This window comes from Phyllobates terribilis, unplaced genomic scaffold (genome assembly GCF_046119375.1).
Source record: "Phyllobates terribilis strain yellow unplaced genomic scaffold, ASM4611937v1 Scaffold_1__5_contigs__length_1240528914, whole genome shotgun sequence".
In the NCBI taxonomy this organism is placed as follows: domain Eukaryota; kingdom Metazoa; phylum Chordata; class Amphibia; order Anura; family Dendrobatidae; genus Phyllobates; species Phyllobates terribilis.
In genome coordinates this window covers 163,846,985-163,861,211 of record NW_027362761.1, presented here as the reverse complement: position 1 = coordinate 163,861,211, position 14,227 = coordinate 163,846,985, and the positions used below count along the sequence as shown (strand labels likewise).

The window sequence follows — 14,227 nt, the reverse complement described above, 5'->3', positions numbered from 1 at the left end:
CAGATGTGCTCAATCGGATTCAGGTAAGGGGAACGGGCGGGCCAGTCCATAGCTTCAATGCCTTCATCTTGCAGGAACTGCTGACACACTCCAGCCACATGAGGTCTGGCAATGTCCTGCATTAGGAGGAACCCAGGGCCAACCGCACCAGCATATGGTCTCACAAGGGGTCTGAGGATCTCATCTCGGTACCTAATGGCAGTCAGGCTACCTCTGGCAAGCACATGGAGGGCTGTGCGGCCCTGCAAAGAAATGCCACTTCACACCATTACTGATCCACTGCCAAACCGGTCATGCTGAAGGATGTTGCAGGCAGCAGATCGCTCTACACGGCGTCTCTAGACTGTCACGTCTGTCACATGTGCTCAGTGTGAACCTGCTTTCATCTGTGAAGAGCACAGGGTGCCAGTGGCGACTTTGCCAATCCTGGTGTTCTGTGGCAAATGCCAAGCGTCCTGCACGGTGTTGGACTGTGAGCACAACCCCCATCTGTGGACGTCGGGCCCTCATACCACCCTCATGGAGTCGGTTTCTAACCGTTTGTGCAGACACATGCACATTTGTGGCCTGCTGGAGGTCATTTTGCAGGGCTCTGACAGTGCTCCACCTGCTCCTCCTTGCACAAAGGCAGAGGTAGCAGTCCTGCTGCTGGGTTGTTGCCCTCCTACGGCCCCCACGACGTCTCCTGGTGTACTGGCCTGTCTCTTGGTAGCGTCTCCAGCCTCTGGACACTACGCTGACAGACACAGCAAACCTTCTTGCCACAGTTCGCATTGATGTGCCATCTTGGATGAGCTGCACTACCTGAGCAACTTCTGTGGGTTGTAGAGTCCGTCTCATGCTACCACGAGTGTGAAAGCACAACCAACATTCAAAAGTGACCAAAACATCAGCGAGAAAGCATTGGTACGGAGATGTGGTCTGTGTCCCCACCTGCAGAACCACTCCTTTATTAAGGGTGCCTTGATAATTGCCAATAATTTCCATCTATTGTCTATTCCATTTGCACAACAGCACGTGAAATTGATTGTCAATCAGTGTTGCTTCTTAAGTGGACAGTTTGATTTCACAGAAGTTTGATTTACTTGGAGTTATATTCTGTTGTTTAAGGGTTCCCTTTATTTTTTTGAACAGTGTATATTTCTCAAGATCAGAAAAAAAAGACAGCACAAGGATGGCCAGCCAATAAGACATCATGGCCCATCATGAAGCATCTCTAACCTTACTTTAACCCAGAATGCACCATATTCTACTACGTAATGTCTTAGCTATTCTTCTAGCGGAAATCCTCATGCACTACCATTTGGTAGTCAGTTCAGAGGACATGGCACTAAACATGTACTGATCTGTGAATAGACCCCGCAACGTAGCATGTAGAACTGAATTGATACTCACAGAGATGATAATCTGTTTTACAAGCTTTGTATCGTCAACACAATCAAACATTGCCAGCAAAACCAAATGAGAAAATTCCCCCTGGAGAAAAAAGAAAAACAGGTTATAGAAAAAAAATTAAATAAATTCAGGTATGCTACAATCAAGGGATGTCTGGGTGGATTGGAGAAGCAGCGTTAGTGCAGAGGGGGCGCTTAACATGCAAGTAATGCTCTTTTATTGTATTCCCCATTGGCCCAATATTTTCTTTTGGCCAACCCCATTAACTTTCTATATTTTGATTTCTAAGGAGCAAGAAAAACAAAGTGTAACCGTCTTGTTCAATTTTATTTCATAAATCAATAACTCACGTGAAAATAAGAAACATTGTAATATATGTTATCAGAGAAATTTGATTCTTTCTCCTCCTGGACTGATCGATCTGTCTCAAAATTCTCAATTCCCAGGTAAAATCTGTATTCAGTAAAGAAAGATTTCACCGCACATGACAGCTGTCACGTGCCTTTAACAGCAGCAGGTCGATCGGAGTTCCAGCTGCGGATGTTAACCAGTTAAATTACGCTGTCAATCTCCAACAGCACGATTTAACAAGCGCCAGCCGAAAGCACGTCACAAATTCCGTCCATCAGCGCCAGTCACGTGATCGGGGGGCGCCGATGGGTTGTCATGACAGCTGGGGGTCTGTGCCAGTCATTGTGAATCTCCTGTGAATGCCGGCTCGTAGCCGGCGTTCATAGGAGATCATGATTTTTGCTATACATAGCAGTGCTTCAGCACTACTATGTATAACACAGGCGATCGGACAGTTGCAGCTTCAAGTCTCCTAAGGGGACTATTGAAGACCGTAAACAGTGGGAAAAACAAGTTTAAACATCTGTAAACAAACAAAAAATTAAATAAAAAAAACAAAGTTCAAATCACCCCCCTTTTGCTCCATTGAAAATAAAGTAATTAAAAAAATACACATTTAGTATCGCTGTGTTCAGAAATGTCCGATCAAAATATAAAAACAATGAATCCACGGTAAATGGCTAACAAGAAAAGAATCTTAACACCAGAAGTATGTTTTTTTGGCAGCTGCAGCATTGCAATAAGAGGCGATCAAAACATCGTATCTATCTACCCCAGGATGGTATCTGTAAAAAAGTCAGCTCAGGGTGCAAAAGATAAGCCCTCACCAGCCCCATATCCTGAAAAATTAAAATGCTAATGGTCTCGGAAAATGCCGACAAACAATCTTTTTTCATGCAAATTTCTGATTTTTTTTCACCACTAAAAGAAAAAAATCAAACAATACATGTTCAGTATCTGGGTATCTGTGTACTCGCAATGACCTAGGGATTCATATTGCCAGGTCAGTTTTACCATATAGTGAACTTGGTAAATAGAAAAAAAAAAAAAAAAAAAATTGTGGAATTGCACTTTATTGCAATTTCACTGCACGTGTCATTCAAAAGTACAACTCATCCAGCAAAAAACAAGCCCTCATATGGCTATATTGACGGGGAAAAAGTTAAGGTTCTTGGAAGAAGGGGGGAGGAAAAAAAATAAATAAAAACGGAAAACGTCCATGGCGTTAAGGGGTTAAAGGATGAAGGAAGATATATGCTGAGTCTTTCCAAAATTTCCACATCTACTACCAATATACATGACGAACACATGCCATTTCAATTAACATTTAGCAGACTTGCTACTATAGTAAAAATCTAAAGTAAAAAGTATATCATCCAATATATAAAGAAATAATCTAATCTAATGATGGTTAACACTACTGCTTTAATTTATAAAATGTAAAGTCGGAATCCCACCACGATGTGGAAGCCAAAACCATGGCCATATGTGGTGGTTACCGGCTGCATGATTTAGTGGGAGAAACTGAAGTATCACCTTCAAACTTGTGGGGCCTAGCCAAAATAGAATTCCTTTTTCCAGCATGAAACCAATAAAAATTAGGCTGAGACATGTTGTTCCCATTTTTGATTTGTGCTGGGACAATGCTTCAGTGGTTGAGGTCTATTTTTGCACTTATTGATTTTTATGTGTAAAGTATTTTATGAACAAATTGTGTTATCAGACAGTCATTAAACAGCTTAAAATGTATGTCTACTGAAATAGAAGGATTCATTTCCCTCAGAGTACAGAAGAATTCTCAGTTTACTGTAAGCTTGCCCTGCATAGAAAGGGGATTTTTCATCTCACAAAGTAATGGCATATCGCTAGGAAATGTCATCACTGACCTTTGGCTCCTCCACCGATCTTCAGAATAAAGGGGAGGCAGCTCAGATGAAGTGTGGTGCCCACACTCTGCATTTTCCCTGTACAACAGACCCACTCAATTATAGGGCCAGCTGCAGTTTCCTGCACAGCTAGATGGCCAGGAAAAATGCCATGCAGAGAAGAATTAAAGGGGTTGTCCACTACTACGACAACCCCTTCTTGATCTAAATGTTTGGCGCTGATAAAATAAAAAAAGCTTATACTCACCTCCCGTGCCGGCGCCTTTCCAGCGGTGTTGGCACTTGTGTTCCCAGGGCTCTGGTGCGGTTGTTGACACATGAGCCTGGCACCCAATCAGCGCTGGCGTCACGGTCCCCGCCTTTGGACAAATCGAAAATCAAGAGGGCCTCCATGTTTCCTCTCCAGTCAGCTACACAACCAAATATAGGTTGCACTGTTCAAGGCATATCAAGAGAAATTCTAGTTTAAAACTTACTGTGGCAATTTTTTCAACAAATGACTTCATAGTTTTTGCAAAAACTTTTCTGTCCTATAGGAAAACAAAGAAACAAAAAAAAAGAAACTTCATGTTAATAATAGGTTGCAACAAATACAGAGTAAGACCTCAATCTCAGCCCTTATCCATATGCACGTCACTTGACAAACGGTAAGGTTTTAATATTAAAGTTAGGACCGTCCCAAATAGGGTCACCATGAAGTGGTGGTATGGCTTTTGAATTTTTTTGATCAAAATTATGTTCACCAAGCACCCTATATTATTTTCATACACTATTGCTGTTTTATTTATTTACTGCAGGGTATTTATTATCTGTCTTTGGTCTGTTTTTCATGTACGTGTTCTGTGTTTTTTATAGACAGAATATGTGGCCATTATAGTCCATGGAGCTGTTTATACGTTTGTGTTATTTTTTTGTGGATCACGTGTTCAGAAAAACAAACCCGGAGATGTGTCCATTTTTGATGCGAGTCAAGGATAAACTTGCCTATTATAATCAATAGATCTGTGAATAAAAATAGACAGCAATGCCATGTTTCATCTGAGTGCTGCCAGTTTTACTGCTTAATGGGCAGGAGAAAGTTAATTTTTTTTTTTGCATGCAAGAAAAATGGATACAGGCCAGGAGTGGATGGAAATCGGATCCAGCACACTGATGAAAAACAATACATACATATACAGTACAGACCAAAAGTTTGGACACACATTCTCATTTAAAGATTTTTCTGTATTTTCATGACTATTAAAACTGCACATTCACACTGAAGGCATCAAAACTATGAATTAACACATGTGGAATTATATACTTAACAAAAAAGTGTGAAACAACTGAAAATATGTCTTATATTCTAGGTTCTTCAAAGTAGCCACCTTTAGCTTTGATGACTGCTTTGCACACTCTTGGCATTCTCTTGATGAGCTTCAAGAGGTAGTCACCGGAAATGGTCTTCCAACAATCTTGAAGGAGTTCTCAGAGATGCTTAGCACTTGTTGGCCCTTTTGACTTCACTCTGCTGTCCAGCTCACCGCAAACCATCTCGATTGGGTTCAGGTCTGGTGACTATGGAGGCCAGGTCATCTGGCGCAGCACCCCATCACTCTCCTTCTTGGTCAAATAGCCCTTACACAGCCTGGAGGTGTGTTTGGGGTCATTGTCCTGTTGAAAAATAAATGATGGTCCAACTAAACGCAAACCGGATGGAATAGCATGCCGCTGCAAGATGCTGTGGTAGCCATGCAGGTTCAATATGCCTTCACTTTTGAATAAATCCCCAACAGTGTTACCAGTAAAGCACCCCCACACCATCACACCTCCTCCTCCATGCTTCACGGTGGGAACCAGGCATGTAGAATCCATCTGTTCACCTTTTCTGCGTCGCACAAAGACACGGTGGTTGGAACCAAAGATCTCAAATTTGGGCTCATCAGACCAAAGCACAGATTTCCACTGGTCTAATGTCCATTCCTTGTGTTCTTTAGCCCAAAGTCTCTTCTGCTTGTTGCCTGTCCTTCGCAGTGGTTTCCTAGCAGCTATTTTACCATGAAGGCCTGCTGCACAAAGTCTCCTCTTAACAGTTGTTGTAGAGATGTGTCTGCTGCTAGAACTCTGTGTGGCATTGACCTGGTCTCTAATCTGAGCTGCTGTTAACCTGCGATTTCTGAGGCTGGTGACTCTGATAAACTTATCCTCAGAAGCAGAGGTGACTTTTGGTCTTCCTTTCCAGGGGCGGTCCTCATGTGAGCCAGTTTCTTTGTAGCGCTTGATGGTTTTTGCAACTGCACTTGGGGACACTTTCAAAGTTTGCCCAATTTTTGGCACTGACTGACCTTCATTTTTTAAAGTAATGATGGCCACTCGTTTTTCTTTACTTAGAATTTGTATTATGGCAAGAAAAAAAGCAGCTAACAGTCTATTCAGTAGGACTATCAGCTGTGTATCCACCAGACTTCTGAACAACACAACTGATGATCCCAACCCCATTTATAAGGCAAGAAATCCCACTTATTAAACCTGACAAGGCACACCTGTGAAGTGAAAACCATTTCCAGTGACTACCTCTTGAAGCTCATCAAGAGAATGCCAAGAGTGTGCAAAGCAGTCATCAAAGCAAAAGGTGGCTACTTTGAAGAACCTAGAATATAAGACATATTTTCAGTTGTTTCACACTTTTTTGTTACGTATATAATTCCACGTGTTAATTCATAGTTTTGATGCCTTCAGTGAGAATGTACAATTTTCATAGTCATGAAAATACAGAAAAATCTTTAAATGAGGTGTGTCCAAACTTTTGGTCTGTACTGGATATATATATATATATATATATATATATATATATACACATACATACACATATACATACAGTTATATGAAAAAGTTTGGGCACCCCTATTAATTTTAAGCTTAATGTTTTATAAAAATTGGTGTTTTTGCAACAGCTATTTCAGTTTGATATATGTAATAACTGTTGGACACAGTAATGTTTCTGCCTTGAAATGAGGTTTATTGTACTAACAGAAAATGTGCAATCTGCAAACAAAATTTGACAGGTGCATAAGTATGGGCACCCTTATTTTCTTGTTTTAAATACTCCTACCTACTTTTTACTGACTTACTAAAGCACTTTTTTTGGTTTTAGTAACCTCATTGAGCTTTGAACTTCATAGCCAGGTGTATGCAATCATGAGAAAAGCTATTTAAAGTGGCCACTTGCAAGTTTTTCTCCTGTTTGAATCTCCTCTGAAGAGTGGCATCATGGGCTCCTCAAAACAACGGTCAAGTGATCTGAAAATAAAGATTATTCAACATAGTTGTTCAGGGGAAGGATACAAAAAGCTGTCTCAGAGATTTAACCTGTCAGTTTCCACTGTGAGGAACATAGTAAGGAAATGGAAGAACACAGGGACAGTACTTGTTAAGGCCAGAAGTGGCAGGCCAAGAAAAACATCAGAAATGCAGAGAAGAAGAATGGTGAGATCAGTCAAGGACACTCCTCAGACCACCTCCAGAGAGCTGCAGCATCAACTTGCTGCAGATGGTGTCACTGTGCATCGGTCAACTATACAACGCGCTTTGCACAAGGAGAAGCTGTATGGGAGAGTGATGCGAAAGAAGCAGTTTCTGCAAGCACGCCACAAACAGAGTCGGCTGAGGTATGCAAAAGCACATTTGGAGAAGCCAATTTCTTTTTGGAAGAAGGTCCTGTGGACTGATGAAACCAAGATTGAGTTGTTTGGTCATACAAAAAGGCGTTATGCATGGCGGCAAAAAAACACAGCATTCCAAGAAAAACACTTGCTACCCACAGTAAAATTTGGTGGAGGTTCCAGCATGCTTTGGGGCTGTGTGGCCAATGTTGGCAGCGGGAATCTTGTTAAAGTTGAGGGACGCATGGATTCCACTCAGTACCAGCAGATTCTTGACAATAATGTTCAAGAATCAGTGACAAAGTTGAATTTACGCAGGGGATGGATCTTTCAGCAAGACAATGATCCAAAACACCGCTCCAAATCTACTCAGGCATTCATGCAGAGGAACAATTACAATGTTCTGGAATGGCCATCCCAGTCCCCAGACCTGAATATCATTGAACATCTGTGGGATCATTTGAAGAGGGCTGTCCATGCTCGGCGACCATCAAACTGAACTGGAATTGTTTTGTAAAGAGGAATGGTCAAAAATACCTTCATCCAGGATCCAGGAAATCATTGAAAGCTACAGGAAGAGACTAGAGGCTGTTATTTTTGCAAAAGGAGGATCTACTAAATATTAATTGCACTTTTCTGGTGAGGTGCCCATACTTAGGCACCGGTCAAATTTAGTTTGAATGCAGATTGCACATTTTCTGTTAGCACAATAAACCTCATTTCAAGGCAGAAACATTACTGTGTCCAACAGTTATTACATATATCAAACTGAAATAGCTGTTGCAAAAACACCAATTTTTATAAACATTAAGCTTAAGATTAATAGGGGTGCCCAAACTTTTTCATATAACTGTATACACATTATATAGTGTGTATATTGTGTGTGTAACATATACATACACACATATATACAGCGGGTGAATTAAACAGGTGACCAGTTTTCTAAGTAAATATATTTCTAAAGGTGCTATTGACATGCATTTCTCACCAGATGTTGGTAAAAACCCATCCAATCCACACAGGCAAATAAATCAAACTACATACATACACATGCTGTATATACATACAATGTATTGTGATGCCATCCGTTGCTGTAATCTTGTTTAACATGAATATATATTTTTTGGATTTTATTTCCAGGTTGTGAGATGCATAAAGACCAAGCAGAGTCCACATGATTACTAAACAGAGTTATTCTCACTGTTTAACTCGTAATTAATGTACATTCTGTACAGAAATGTAAGTGTTGGACACATTACTGTATCCGGCTAAAGAAATGACTACCACCAGAAAAAAAAGGTCAAAAGTGGTCCAATGGTTCACATTTTAAAATCGCTCGCCTCACTAAAGTCAATGGCTCTGTTGGGGTCATGCATTGTTACATTTTTCAGGGATTCAGACGGAAGCCCCTCATGGAGTCATTTATAGGGTCACTGACATGATGTGAACCCGCCTAATGTTGACACTTAAAACTGGGCCACTTTATAGTAATCCCTTAATGTCATTCCGGGCTATCAAGCACATTCCAATCATTTAATACAATAGCATCCCTAATATAAGCCAGAGATGGCCATTCAGGTGGGGAGGGTCTCACAAAGAATCACAGCTGTCAATGTTATTTCATGACATTAGGTTTAACAACATGAATCAGTGTATTCACTTCAATCAAATGCCATAACATGTATTGTCAGGGATTTCCTGAAGCAATGTCTGAGGCCTACGTGACCTGGAATGGTGACATGCATCAAACCAAAGGGGAAGAATGGCTACAATCCATCTCCTGCTTGCATGTGAATGCTCCAGAAGAAGATTGGAATAAATCACATGAATTGCCTTGAGAATCCCAAGGGCATCCTTGCAGCAAACCAACAAATTAATCACTTGGCTGACTGGGGATTTTTCAGAGACAGGACTTTCTTATATAAAGGAAATGTTACCAAAACAAGCAGTAATTCTTAATTCCAGCATTTATCACCAGCCGGGCATTAAAGACACAACAAAAAATGGCTGAGAAGGTGAAATGTTACACAGAAGTCCAATCATTGGAAGTACCGAATACAAGGCCGGGCGATTCTTGTCTGGAAATCCCAAGTCTAGCAGCAATACATTATGTCAGATATCTACAGACCATTCTAGGAAAGCTACCCTTGACCTGGTAGACACTTATGTGGAATCGGTCGTCATTTCAGAGAACTACTATTATCACAGGGAAAGGTTGCTATTTATATATATTTCTGCAGTTCCTGCTGAACTTAAAGAGTAGCTAATCTTGTATTTTTTTAATCATTTTGTCTAGCATGGAAAGTTATGAAACTTTGTGAATCACTTTATTACATTTGTCTTCACTTCTGTAAAAAAAAACAAAAAAAAAAACGTACATGCAAGTCATTTCCCAAACCCCTGATTTTCTCCAGTCTATCGGCCAGCCTTTAGCTGCATTGATATCAGAACATACCCATATGGAGTACAGATGATGGCAGTTAAAGGGTCAGCTCAGTACTGGTGTCTTACTTAGGTCTCATTCAGAGGTCAGGTTTTTTATGTACTAGAAAAACAGACTGCATTTCATCAGACCTATAGACTGTCATGGGTAAGAATACAATCAGTCAATAAAAACAAAAAACAGATAGCACTCCTATGTGAAAAACTGATGTGTGAAAGAGCCCTAACTCTGTTAGGTAAGCTGCAGGAGATTGTTCTGATAATCACAACACTCAGAGGAGGAAACAAGTGCTGACCCTTTCACTGCCATCATCTGTACTCCAAATGAGTAAATTCTGCTAAAAGCAGGCAAATAGACTGGGAAAAAGGAGGGGTTTGGTAGCCACTTAAATGTAATTATTTTTTACAGGAATCAAGAAAAATACATTTTCCAAGGTGGACAAAATTATTTAAAAAAATTGAGAAAAAAAAAGAAAAAAAAAGGAACATGTAGTTACTCATTAGATAATAAATGTATATGCAGTAATCTCCTCCTCCAAGTGGTCATTCACTCGGACATTTACTAAAAAAATAGTTTTAACTCACTTTTAGGTTATGTTCACACATTGGCTTTTTTTATGCAAATTTTCAGCTGCGTTTTACAGTACCAGCAAAGTCTATGAGATTCCAGAAATCTCATGCACACCTTGATTTTTGTTTGATCAGTATTTTGTGCTTTGCATGTTTTTTTGCAGAATAGAACATGTCACTTCTTTCAGCATGTTTTACCCATTGAAAGTAATGGGTAGTGAAAAAACGCCTAGTGTGAACATAGCCATCGGGTTTTTCTGCGTATTTTGTGAAAAAAATCAAGTACAACAATATGTGACACTCATTTATTTTTGTGATTATACCATCTTGTCTGTCACCTTGGCAGCTTGAATTAGAACAGTGATTTGTGATGTGTAAACAGTAAACATTGGCTGAACTAGGTGTGAGATTGAATACCTGTGGCCCACAGAGGTGTGAAATTGAACAATCCCTGAGCAACTCAATGGCAGACCATAGTGTGAAAATAAATAGTGTCCTACAAACTCCATGCACTGCCAGTGTCTTAGGTAAACTATTCCTGAAATATTCACCTCCCCCCACTGTTACATTTGAAATTCTGGTTAATATGTGTTTTTGATGCACCTTCTTCCCTGCCAAGAGATCAGGTTTTGCTGCAGAAAAAATTAAACGTGTGAAATATAGCCTTACAATCCCCATTATTCCAATGCTAGTGATCCAGTGATTCTCTCCACTTCTACTGCTCATAACACGACTTCCATCATTCATGTGACTGATACAGCCCATCACTGGCCTCAGCAGTCAGGTGTTGCACATACCAAGCATCACTGCTGAGGTCAGCGATTGGCTACAGCAGTTGAGTAAACTATGTACGTTATGTCATCGCTGCAGGACTGGTGGAGTTCATTGGAAATGCAGTGCAGGAAGAGAGTGAATTTTAACATTTCACAATCATTTAGACGAAAAGGGGGTGTGGCTTCACAACTAACATTCGACACTGGGGCAAATAAAATACGCTAACATGTAAATTTCTGGCAAGAAGTAAGACCAAACTTATAGGTCGTGTAAGCTTGGACAAAACAGTCTAAAGATGCAACAGATCTATCATTCAGCATGAACCATCATTTATACCACTGGCATATTTTAAGGATCTTTAAAATAATTAGACAGTATTGAAAAATATGCCCTGATACGCCAAAACAGGTGTGAAATGTATGCAGTCCGTTTTATAATTTAGTAGAAGCCCATCACTGCTTTTAGGTTTTTGGGTAAAAAAAGTAAAGCCGACTGCTAAAATGGGGGCTCGTGTCAGGCAACATAACCGCAGCTATTCAATGCGATGTCCTTTCACCACACTATAGCTAAAATAGTGCACATTTCACTTCTAGGACAAGGAGAGAAGATGGCAATTATGGTGCAGTTGCCAGTTCACTACTTTTCAGTGAAGTTGTTGGGGATGACCGCATCATGTTTATTTAATAGGAAAAAGGTTTTCTTATTTGCTGCTATGTAAACCTGGGGTGCGTCTTATAATCCAAAAAAATATGGTATATCAAAGAACAAACATTTTTTTTTTTTTTTTTATAAATAGTGTGATGACATCTCATAAAATGCATGTGTTGGTGTCTTAAATCTAAATTAATTTGTGGGATGGCGCTTTGAGCTGTAAAGGCTACCTCTAGTTTCCTATTTTCTGCTCCCCTTAGTGGAGTTGACACAAAAACTGCTGGTTCGAAGCAGCTTCATTTTAGCAAACCGTGAGCGTTAGTTTTAGTAAACATTTGATAGATCTAGTAGTAGTTTTAGAATAAAAATATATACCTTCTAATAGACATTTTGCAAAAATATTTTAATACATAGGATTTTCATTAGAAAAATTATTAACAAACCTTAGGCGTTCCATGCCATAAGCAGTGCATTCCCACTCGAGCGCCATCATGCGTATGGATCATATATATAACAGATTCCCTGATTGCCTCTATCATTTCCTGAAGGCAAAAAAAATAAGGAAGTGTAAATGAAAAACCAAAGACAAAACTACAAATGGCTTTTCCAACTTTGAATCCTTATGTAAGCGTGGCTGCAAGTGCACCGGATATTGTGACGATTACCCGCCTAGCACACTGATTCCTGTTCATCACCACTGTGTCGTGGTCATCAGTAGCTATGAATAGAAGTTACTCAAGCCCAAAGGAGTGGCATTTGCAGAGGAATAGAGCTGGGCGAACCTGAACTTGTACCGGACAGTTACTGTCTGGTGGTAAACACCAAACACAGACTTTCCCCGGAAGAGAGAAAGATTTTTTTCCCCTTTGCCAGTTTGGGTAGCCTTTATTTTCAATGAGGTTCGGGTTCTGGTTGAAATTCGGGTACTGCAACCGAACTTCGAAATAAAGTTCGGGTCGGGGAACAGAATCCGAAGTTCCACCGGTCTGCCCATCCCTACAGAGGAATAAAGCATTAGATTGGTGCACTCAGGTGGAATTGGCCCACTCTCAGTGCACGCTCAGCCTCATTTGTATAAAGATTTTAACTTGATTTTCTCAGCGATGGAAAATCCATTTGTGGTCATGAAGTTATGCTTGATCTTGTCTTTTATTACTCTATTCAGAGATCCATTTAGTTTGGTCAATCTAACGTTTCTCACAGATTCCCATTAAAGGGAACCAGACGTGTCCAAAAAACGCTAGTTACCTCCAGATGTGGTCTACAGGTAAATAGAGCACAATTCTGCTTGGTTGCATTACTGGAGCAGTGGCTGGAAGGAGAAAACCAACCTATATTCTCAGTTGCTCGTTTTCAGTCAAAGAGGAGTGCAGGGAGCACTATTTTATAGTGTGATCACTCACCGGCACATTGAAAAGCAGCCTGCTCTGCACACACATTCTGTGTATACACACTACAGAGTCAAGGTTCAGGGGGGAGTGATCAAGGGGCCGCTCACAGTATAGTGAGCAGTGACTAACCACTCCTACACGCAAGTGGCTACCAGGAGGAACTAAGTTCATTTTCTCTCTCTAGCTGCTGCTCCAGTAAGGCAGTCAGGCAGAATTGTACCGGTAGATTATATCTGCAGTTAAATAGCGATTTTGGACATGTCAGGTTCCCTTTAAAAGTGTAATAAAAAAGGAAAAACCACAATAGAGTGACTATGTGTTATAAGAGTTATATACGTACCGATCTAACTTTAGAACTTGCATGGGTAAAGAAGTCCAGAAAAACTTTATGCACCAACGAATGCTTGATTACAGCTTCCCTGGGGATATATAAAAAGGATGGGATTATGGACCACTTTTCTATTCATACATAGATTCCATTGTGATTTAGTATTAAATAGGCTCAACACTGCGCAGCATTGCTACTGTGCATGCCGATTCCTGCTCCAGCTTTACAATCTAACAAGTGCCGTTCAACAAAGCCTTATGGAGTATTATACAGAGGGGTTATTAAAGCAATAGCTCACAAAAAGGGACCTCAGGTCAGATATGTGCCACAAGTTCAATGACAACCTCTTAAAAGCATAAGCAATAAACTTAAAATTATTGTTGAGGGAAAATAAAGGACATGGAAGTAATTAAAAGGGGTGACCCACATGTGTTGGCAAGTAACAGGGATTACAAATTGTCTGGGAGAAAATGTACAGCCATAGCGCACAAACCAACTATGTACACTGTAATAACCCACCACTACAGGCGAAACCGAAAATAAATAGCTTGTCCAGCGATCCCCATTTGCTGAGTATAAATGTTACTTAGTGATCATTTTTGCATATGTTGAGGCCAATGACTGCTAGAATAGCTAAACAGTATTTCATTTTGAAGGTAAGAGTATGTGCACAAGACATCGTTAAGTCATCAACAGACCCGCCGCCGGTCGTTTTCCTGAAGTTCTTCTCCAGCGACTTTTCAATAATCTTCACGGTGGCTCCACTGCCGGTGTCTTTTTCTGGTAATTTAAACTACA

General features: G+C 40.3%; 1 protein-coding gene across 1 annotated transcript in view; it reads right to left on the bottom strand.

Moving 5' to 3' along the window:
- Positions 1-14,227, bottom strand: part of PUM3 (pumilio RNA binding family member 3) — a 96,468-nt gene that overhangs the window by 41,699 nt on the left and 40,542 nt on the right. The window contains exons 10-13 of the mRNA XM_073652487.1: positions 13,442-13,520; positions 12,154-12,252; positions 4,109-4,162; positions 1,396-1,476 (exon numbers count right to left, since the gene is read on the bottom strand). Coding sequence (XP_073508588.1) covers positions 1,396-1,476; positions 4,109-4,162; positions 12,154-12,252; positions 13,442-13,520 — 313 coding nt within the window. The remainder of the gene's footprint in view (positions 1-1,395; positions 1,477-4,108; positions 4,163-12,153; positions 12,253-13,441; positions 13,521-14,227) is intronic.